The sequence below is a fragment of the Triticum aestivum genome, chromosome 6D (assembly GCF_018294505.1).
Source record: "Triticum aestivum cultivar Chinese Spring chromosome 6D, IWGSC CS RefSeq v2.1, whole genome shotgun sequence".
NCBI classification, from domain to species: domain Eukaryota; kingdom Viridiplantae; phylum Streptophyta; class Magnoliopsida; order Poales; family Poaceae; genus Triticum; species Triticum aestivum.
Genome location: NC_057811.1, coordinates 391091067 through 391100058, shown reverse-complemented (window position 1 = coordinate 391100058; position 8992 = coordinate 391091067). Strand labels below are relative to the sequence as shown.

The following is an 8992-nucleotide window of genomic DNA, read 5'->3' as shown; positions in this document are numbered from 1 at the left end:
AGCCGTTAAGGAATGTCGTTTTGACATCCATTTGCCATATCTCATAATCATAGAATGCGGCAATTGCTAACATGATTCGGACGGACTTCAGCTTCGCTACGGGTGAGAAAGTCTCATCGTAGTCAACCCCTTGAACTTGTCGATAACCCTTAGCGACAAGTCGAGCCTTATAGATGGTCACATTACCATCCGCGTTTGTCTTCTTCTTAAAGATCCATTATTTTCTATGGCTCGCCGATCATCGGGCAAGTCAGTCAAAGTCCATACTTCGTTCCTTAGACCATGGGGCGCGGTCACTTGGATGCGGGCTGCCGCGGAGGCCGGCAACAGCGACCTCCTGGCCCAGATCTGGGCCCTTTGGGGCCCCATCTGGGTCTGGGCGGGCCTGGCTCGGCTTCGCTTGTGACGGCTCCGGCGGACGGAGGTGTGGCTCGTGCGAGGGGTTGCGGAGACGGCGGCGCACCCACTGCACCGCGGCGGCGGGAGCTTCACGAGCCATTTCACGCTCGGCCGGGCCCATGTGTCTGGTGTGCTCCCCTTGCTGCGCCCGGTCGGTGACCGTTGATGGCGGTGGAGGTTGTCCCCTCCCGCGTGGCTGCTGACGCTGCCACTCCTCGTTCCCGGCTACTCCCTCTCGGACCCGTCGGTTCCGCTTCGATCTTCACGATGAGACGGCGGCGGTGACTCCAAGACCGTGGTGGCGCATGTTGGCGGGCGGCAAGTGTGGTGGAGCGCGACATATCGGTTGGGGTGGTGGGTGTGTGGCGGACGGGGAAATCCCTGTCGGCTTGGCCGGCACCTACGCGGCGACACTCGTGGGCGCCATCGTTCCTTCTTGAAGGGCGTCGGGTATCCCCCTCACCCATGCTCCTCCGCGTACCGGGGGAAACCCTAGGACCAGTCCGGGCAGCAGCGTGGTCATCGTTGCGTTCCTTCCTGAATGTGTTGCTTGGTATGCGGTGATCCGTAGTGCTAGGAGTCTAGTGGAAATCTTTGAAGGGCGCAGCGGCCGCGGATCATCATCGTTTTCGTTGATCCGACTCTGTTGTCATTAGTTTCTTTTTCTTTTTTTATTTCTTTTGGGTGTGCTTGTGCTGTCTGCCCAGCAATGAATTCTAAAATGTATCGGGTCGTTGCTATATCTATATAGCGGGGCGAAAGCCTATTTCGATGAAGTAGTATAAGTGTATTGATTTAGTATTAACCTTCTTTTTCGACCGTAGGTCTACCGCAGTTTCTTGCTCCTTCTAGACCCTTATTTTTTTTTCGTTCAAGAAAGAGCGAGAGATGCATGCACCGCGTCTAGAAAAAGGGTAAAAGCGTGCACGGACTCTGCGTTACGGGACGCACACATGCGGCGATGACGTCGCTGGATGCGCACGGGCTCGACCGATCCATCTCCCCGCGACCCGAGATGCCTGCGCGAACTCAAACTATGCCTCTCGCCCTCTCCCAGTGAATTCCAAGTCCACGCACGCCTAACCATCCCCCGCCCGCCCGCCCCATCTGCCAGTGAGCGAAACAGTTTAAAAGACGGACGGCCCAGATGCACCAGCCCGCGCGATCGTCCGGCCCGATGCGCCACGGCCGGTCGGGGGTACGGTGAGGGTCGCCACCAGCACGGCAGATTTTAATCCCGACGACAGCAACAGTTCTTATCCACCGCGCTCGCGCCTCCATTAATTCGGCCTCCTCCAAACCGTTCGCGTCTGTACTCTCTCTCTCTCTTCCTCCCCCTCCCCCGCCCCCGCCGTGTGAAGTCGCAAGAATCTTCTTCGTGGGCTGCCGCCGCCGCTGCGAGTTGCGATGACGACGGCGACGGCGACGGGGCAGTGGTAGTTAGTACTATCCATCCACGCAAGTCAAAAGGGGCTATAGATCTCTCCGTATATAGCGCAAGCCCCACGGCGGCTGGTTCATTTTTCCGAGCTAGCTGCTGCCGCGCGAGGGTGTAGGAGTAGGAGGGGGAAAGCGAGAGGCCTCCTGCTATGCCCATGGACTACGGGAAGAGGCAGCAGGGCGGGGTGGTGGCGATCGAGTGCGTGGCGGGCGGGTCGCGCGCGGAGGAGTGGGGCACGGGCTGCGCCGAGACGGTGCAGACCGGCGACGTCGTGGAGGAGCTCCTCATCGGGGTCGGCGGCCGCGGCGGGCCGGCCGTGCACGCCGCGCCCTTCAAGGGCGGCCGCGCCGCGCTGCAGAAGCTCCTGCACGCCGCCTACAAGCGCGGGGACACGTCCGTGGAGGTGCGCGTGCGGCGCCCCGCGCACGCGCAGCAGGGGCAGCAGCTGGTGCCGGGGGAGGCGGACAGCAGCGGCGAGCTGCTGGGCCCCGGCTCGGACGCGGCGGCCGCCAGGATGCAGGCCTGCATCGTGCCGCAGGAGACCGCCGGCGGCGGCGGCGGGATGGCGATGGTGGGGCGCAGCCAGAAGTACGTGCTCCGGTCCATCCGCGACCCCAACTACGCCGTCGGGCTCGTCGACCGCAGCGAGAGCGAGTGCGTCGCCTTCCGAGGTAAGTAAACAGCAGCCGCACGGCACCGCCGCGTCTCCACCATCATCCGATCCGCAGATATTTTCTAGAACCTACGCAGATCTTTATTTCCGATTCAACTTGTTCGATTTTTTGCTTGCAATTGCGTTAGTTAGCGAAGAAAAGTACGAAGTCTTCGACTGAGTTTTCGCTACATGCCGGGTTGGACTTGGGAAAAGGGATAGGGCGCCGATGATGCGTGCATGCGTTCCCGCTGCATGCGACTTCCGCGCACAGGTTGGTGTGGCTTTGAATTGACAGGCGACACCATCTTTATCGTTTTCTCTCCCGGCCGATCGATCTCGATCTCGATCGCGATAGAATTCCTTTTGGCGCGCTCGATCATTCACAAGACTCCATTTTTTTAGATAAGGTCCACAAGACTGGGTTCGGCTGCATGCTGGTGCGCCGAGGCATATGCTTGGATCAGTTGTAGCTACGTCGCAAAACTAATTTGGCGTGCTCGATCGCTCACAAGAGTTGGTTTTGGTTGCATGCTGGTGTGCCGAGGCATATTCTTGTGTCAGTTTTAGTCTTTTAGCTTCCGTGGTACGATCATCGCGTTTAGATAGGATATATGATCCGAATATCCTCGTTGCAAGAGCTGCCAATAACATTGTTGTTCTTGTTGTGTTTTACGCAGCTGCCTTTTGTTGTCACCTTTTCGGACTGGCAGCATGGCCTGCTCAACTTATAGAATTGTTTACAGGCTACAGATGATGTGTACATGCATTGCCATCGTCTCCAAAATTTTGACCGTACAGGAGACACCGCGTGATTATGCTAGTGGTTTGGAGATTATCAGGCGTAGCCGCGTAGGTATACGGTAGTGCACCCGTACACACCAATGCTTAGCCAGATCTTACCAAACGTCGAATCATTTAGTCTAGCTCTAGTCGCATGCCCGTACTTCCAGGCAGCAGACACGGCGGTGCACGTTGAATGGAATCTGCATTTGGATTCAATCATTCATACACGGCAACGGCGTCCACTTGCTGATTCAGTATTGAATGGCGCTCTTCCTCTGAGATCATAATGCCGTTCGGAGATTCACCGGTTGACTTTACCTCCGAAGTCGATGGTGTCGCGTCCAGCTTGTTCGCACCTGGAGTAATAAGTAACAAAAATAAATAAAAACTCGCACATGATTGCAGATCGTGCAGACGCCTTGGTTCGAGCTTGAGATTCCTCTGCAAATCTAACGTCGTCTCCTGATGATGATCAAAATAAAGAACTGAAGCACGATTAGAAATACAGGGTTGTTAATTCGCAGTCGAATGAGACATAATCAAATCTCAGTCGATGCTAAATTCGTAGGATTTACATCGAGATCCCTGCAAATTTTTCTTTTTAGTTTTTTTTTCGTTTTTACATGTTATGTCACTTGACTTATATCTGATTAAGTCTCAGTCGACTGCACCCTTAGAAATATCGTAATGCTACGTCATGGCGTATCGCTCACGATGGCGGTGGTGTGCATGCATGCATGCAGGGTCGAGGAGCTCTCGGGTGGTGTGCGCGCTGAGCAAGGCGCAACTGCAGGACGGCTACGTGTCCTACCCGTGGGAGAAGAAGATGAAGGAGGTGCTGCCGGTGCCCAGCGCCAGCAGCTTCCTCTCCCTGCTCGTCCTCCCCACCGCGCTCGACCGCGCCAACTCCCGCTACAACTCCGTCGACGACACGCTGGCCCGCGCCAACGCCTGGTTCCTCGCCTCGCAGGCCGCCGGCGTGCCCATCGCCTTCCTCAACGTCCAGACCGAGGCCCTCCTCACCAAGGTTCCTTATACTATATTTTGCCATCAGAATGATTGTGTGGGGGATGTTTTGGTGTTTCTCTGACGTTCTTGCATTGCATGCATGGTGCAGATCTCCGGCGACATGGCCTCGGCGACGGTCAACTCCGGGTCGCTGGCCGACCTCCCGAACCTCGCCAACGCGAGCCTGTACGGGTTCGAGGACTACCACGGCGTGGACATCGGCGTGGTGAAGGCGGTGCGCCTCTGGTTCACCGCGGCCGCCGGAGAAATGCCCGTGGAGATCACCCTCGAGGAGGGCGACACCAAACTCGGCTTCGCCATCAGCCGCACCGAAGAGGTACCAATGCCGGAGGAATGTCTGTCCCCGTACTTCTCCAGTTCTAGCTCTAGTGCACGTTTGAACTGATCCGCTCTTGGAAATGGGAATGGGGTGCAGGGTTTCCTCTACATCTCGTCGGTCATGGAGGACGACGGCAGCCGGCCGGCGCCGTCGACGCGGTCGGGGCTGCGCGACCTCTACCGGGAGGCGAAGCGCGCGTCCAAGCTGCTGGTCATCTCCCGGGTGTCGTGCCGCAAGGTGCTGCCGTGGATGGTGTCCACCTCCGGGGCCATCCGGTGCTTCGACACCGTGTCGCTGAGCCAGAAGCTGTCCCTGCACCGGCACGCCCTGCGCCCCATCCTGCTCCACGTCCTCATGTGGGACTTGGGCACCGACGCGCCGAACCGGCCGCAGGGGGCGCCGTGCCCGACGCCGCAGCCGTCCCCGGCGTTCGCCGAGCTGCTGCGGCAGAACTCCTTCTCGTGGGTCGACCAGCCGCCGCAGGCGGACGACGAGCCCGGGATGGTCCAGGGGAGGGACACCGCCGGGGACGCCTCCTTCAGGTTCCACAACTTCTCGCTGCCCAACAACTGGGTCTGAAGTCTGATGAAACGCCTTGACTACGTGCGTGGCCGCTGTGCTGTACATATGTACATCTCGATTAGCCGGTTTGTGATGAGAAGAAAGAACGCTTTGCAGTGTCACAGCGTACTGCGCAGAGTGGAGTGGACTATAATTTTGACCCCTAAAATAGTGTTACTAGTGCTGTGCGTCTGATGTTTCAGCTCAGAACAGGTTTATCGGTTGCAAAACGGATTGCAAGGATGATTTTCGTAGACAGCAACGCTGATATCAGTTCAGTACACTTCGGTTCGAGAATAACAGCACTGCTATTATTTAATTTTCACAGGTGCTATCAGTTCAGTACACCAGAGCATGAGCATCCACTATAACTTAACAGGGGGATCAAATGGACATATACTTAGCATGGATATAGATAGGGTTGTGTCGAAAATAGACCGGCGCAACCTCGTTATGTCAACAAAGTTGAATGAAGATACAAGTATCAGCTTGGATTATCGCAATTCGCATTCTGACCATAGAAGGCAGACCAACGAGTCACCAAGTCACCAGATTAATCGGCGGTCTGTGTGCACCTAAAGTGCAACCTTCCCTTTCAGATTGATCGCCGAGAGCTCTTGTTCCACATACTCCCCGGCACATATAGGCGGATAACTATGAGCATTGGGTGCTTCAGCAAAGTGGCCCAATGGCTTAAGCGTCGCATCGGAAGCAATGTGCGAGAATAGCTGTTTGGACATGCATAGAAATCGGTTAGTCAATAGCTCGGCAGAGCACACATGATTCTGGAAATCGTCACGAGGTTAGCAGACATGTCGTGGGAATTGAGAGTACTTACCGTTGATGAGATCCTCCACAAGCTTCGGTTCTGCTCTTTAGCTAGTTCTATTGCCTCTAATGTTCTCTTGGTCACCACTACCTCATGCATTCCAGCTAAACATTCACCACCAGTAAGCCATTCCAACTGCACAGAAAGGAACTCATCAACTATTGGCAGGTGTGTCCTTTCAGTGTGTGCGTGTGTGCGCGCATGCTTCACCGCCTCTCCCAATATCCAGAAATAAGGCCCAGCTCTCATTTGCCTAACATTTCCATATATATATAGATCCTTACACTCAAACGTTTAATATTTCAGGAACGACTAAGATATTAAACTAAAGTTTGATTTTCATGATGACAACATCAACTATATGAGGAAAACCAGTACTTGGATATAAGAATAAAATATTAAAGACGCTATCATAAAACCGGCATTGACCCCTGCAACCGATATGCATAAGTATCCTTTCATCAAACTGTGAGTGTAGAACAATTGAAAATGTATCCAGCGAAAATGCCAGAACTAACCTGTTTCCCTGACTGAATGAGAAGACAGCCAACAGGAACCTTCACCTCCATCTTTTTACCATTTCTTAACCAAATGTTCAGGCCTGGAAATCTACTACGGCCATGTATGGTCAAGAAATTAAGATCATAATGGAACCCAGCAAACACAGTGCCCTCAGAACCATGACGCAGCAGATTACTTCCCGTTGGTGCTAGGAGGTGCGGTCCCTATTGAAACACAACAATAGTTGAGCAGTGTCAATAGGACGATTAAAGAGCTTCAACATGAATAATACTTCTTTTTTAGGGAACATGAATAATACTTCTAGTACTCCAAATGATGAATTGAACAACGGAAGAATCAAAAGACCTCATACCACGACTTTAAACCCACTAAGGCATTGATATTTTACCAATAGTTGGGACTTGGCATTGTTTCAAGAACATTCATTTCAGGAAAAAAATTAAGAATTGTAACAGAACGACTGAGCGTGGCGAGAATTACAACATTACCTCCTTCATCAAAGAGGTAAATGCATCCTTTGACAAGCCAAATCCAATCGCCGCCATCTCAGCAACAACCTACAAAAGAAGTGTGCCCAACCAACTTCTGAATATTGTACAATATAGATTTGCCATTCATAAACTGCAGAAAACATCAATTTAGAAAAAAGTGTGCACTGGATATGTACCTCAATTGCAGAAATCATTTTTGCACCCCAGGAATCCATGGTCTCTTTCCACTCAGGTAAGCCATCAGGAATAACAGGTTCTGCGTTCAGCTCCTACACAAAAATTGCTCGCAATTCAGCATATGACGCACACATAATTGCTACGCGTGAAGCGTGGAATTCATCCAGACTTCCACATCGCAGTGAAATGATCATGCAGAAATGACAACCTTAAAGCGGGTATTCGACGGGCGAGGGCCCACTCTCCACATGTAGCGCCACTTAGGGTCTGGTCCCTTAGGGGTGGCTGGTTGAAACTCCTCTGGCATACTCTTGATCCTGTCTTGCATCTCCTTGTCGACGAGGCTGCGAGGTACCTCCACCCCTTCAGGCGTCACGCCGACCTTATCATACAAACATGATCAGAATCCATCATCGCAAACGGGGTTAACTTAAGCCTTAAAGCACCACACATTCAGCGTAACTTTTGGATATATCAATTTAAGTGCCTGAATTTTCAAGGCGATTTTATAACGCAGCGGATCATATCAGAGAACTTGAACCGGCAACAAGTACTACTGTACTTACTGATCCCAGAATGTCCAACTTAATAATTTTGCCCGAACCCTAGTCCCCGTCCCCACCAAATCGGGCACCATAATTCGCAGGGGAGGCGGAAGGGTGAGGAGGCTACGGTACGGCCCCATCAAACGGAATCATTTAGTAGTACCTGGTAGTGGAGGTGGGGGCGCTCCTGGAGGCGCTTGGAGTCGTCGGATCGGGCGAAGTAGCGCTCGACGACGTCGAGGAAGCGGTCGTTGTCGGCGGCGGTGCAGCGGGGGTCCTTGACCAGCAGCGCCCCCGTGTCCCGCAGGCTGGCGCTCACCGTGGCGCAGAGCGCGCGCAGCGCTTCCTCCGCCTCGGCCGGCGCCGCGTCGCCGGCGGCGGCCTGCAGGAAGGGCGCGAGATCCACCACGGGGAGGTCCATTGGGCTGCGCGGCGGGCGGCGGCGGGAGAGGCGAGTTAAATTCCGCTGCCGCTAAAAAAAATGCGGCTGTGAGGGGGATCGGATTGTGGAACCCGCGCTGGCTGCGTCTGTCAGTAGTAGTAACTGGTGGAACAGCGGGTGGGGCGACCGGGCGAGAGAGAAATGTTGCGTGAAGGAAGGGGGCCGAGAGAGGGAGAGCCGGGGCCGGAACCGCAAAACCGGGTGCGCACGGAACCGGCCTGGATAGAGATTCTCCTCCCCGGTACGGCGGCGGTGCTGGCGGCGGTGCGGTCGTGCACGCAAGGAAAAGCCAGAGCGGCGGAGAAGCGGCTCCTGTTTCTTGTGCGCGTCCACTTGTGTCGTGTGGTGGCTTTCCAGCCCGGCGATTGCTGAAAGCAACGTATGCACTTTTTCCCGCTTAATTTTCACAAGCAACAATTCATTCATACCGCAACAGTTTACATCGAGGCCAACTCCAGCGCGCGACTTCAAACAGACGTCGGTTTTGCCCGGATTCTGTCCGTTTGGGTAGGGCAATGGGTCATGTCCGGACCATTTTTCGGATGCGGTGGCCGTGCGCCCAACGCGCGGACGCATCCTGTCCGCATCTTTTTCAAACGCCAATTTTCGAAACCACGCCCTAGTTCAGGCCAGCGGCCCTAGTTCATGCCGGCAACACAACCAGCGCCCCCTACACGTCCTCGCCGGCAACACAGCCAGCGACCGGCAACACAGTCAGCCTACAAAATGAATAGTTTTGGCGCCGGCAACACAGCCAGCGGTCGGGAACACAGCCAGCCCCCAAAATGAATAGGTTTCT

At 54.5% G+C, this 8992-nt stretch overlaps 2 protein-coding genes across 2 annotated transcripts; one reads left to right on the top strand and one right to left on the bottom strand.

Moving 5' to 3' along the window:
• Positions 1-1654: 1654 nt before the first annotated feature.
• On the top strand, positions 1655-5487 carry LOC123145297 (uncharacterized). Its single transcript, XM_044564675.1, has 4 exons — positions 1655-2511; positions 4022-4305; positions 4396-4623; positions 4723-5487. Exons 1-4 carry the CDS (start codon positions 1989-1991, stop codon positions 5203-5205), a joined length of 1518 nt encoding a protein of 505 aa, XP_044420610.1. The 5' UTR covers positions 1655-1988; the 3' UTR covers positions 5206-5487.
• On the bottom strand, positions 5477-8353 carry LOC123145298 (uncharacterized). Its single transcript, XM_044564676.1, has 7 exons — positions 7915-8353; positions 7415-7588; positions 7206-7298; positions 7027-7095; positions 6535-6741; positions 6026-6151; positions 5477-5915 (listed from the first exon to the last, which is right to left on the bottom strand). The coding sequence occupies exons 1-7, from the start codon at positions 8170-8172 to the stop codon at positions 5763-5765; spliced, it is 1080 nt and encodes a 359-aa protein (XP_044420611.1). The 5' UTR covers positions 8173-8353; the 3' UTR covers positions 5477-5762.
• Positions 8354-8992: the final 639 nt, after the last annotated feature.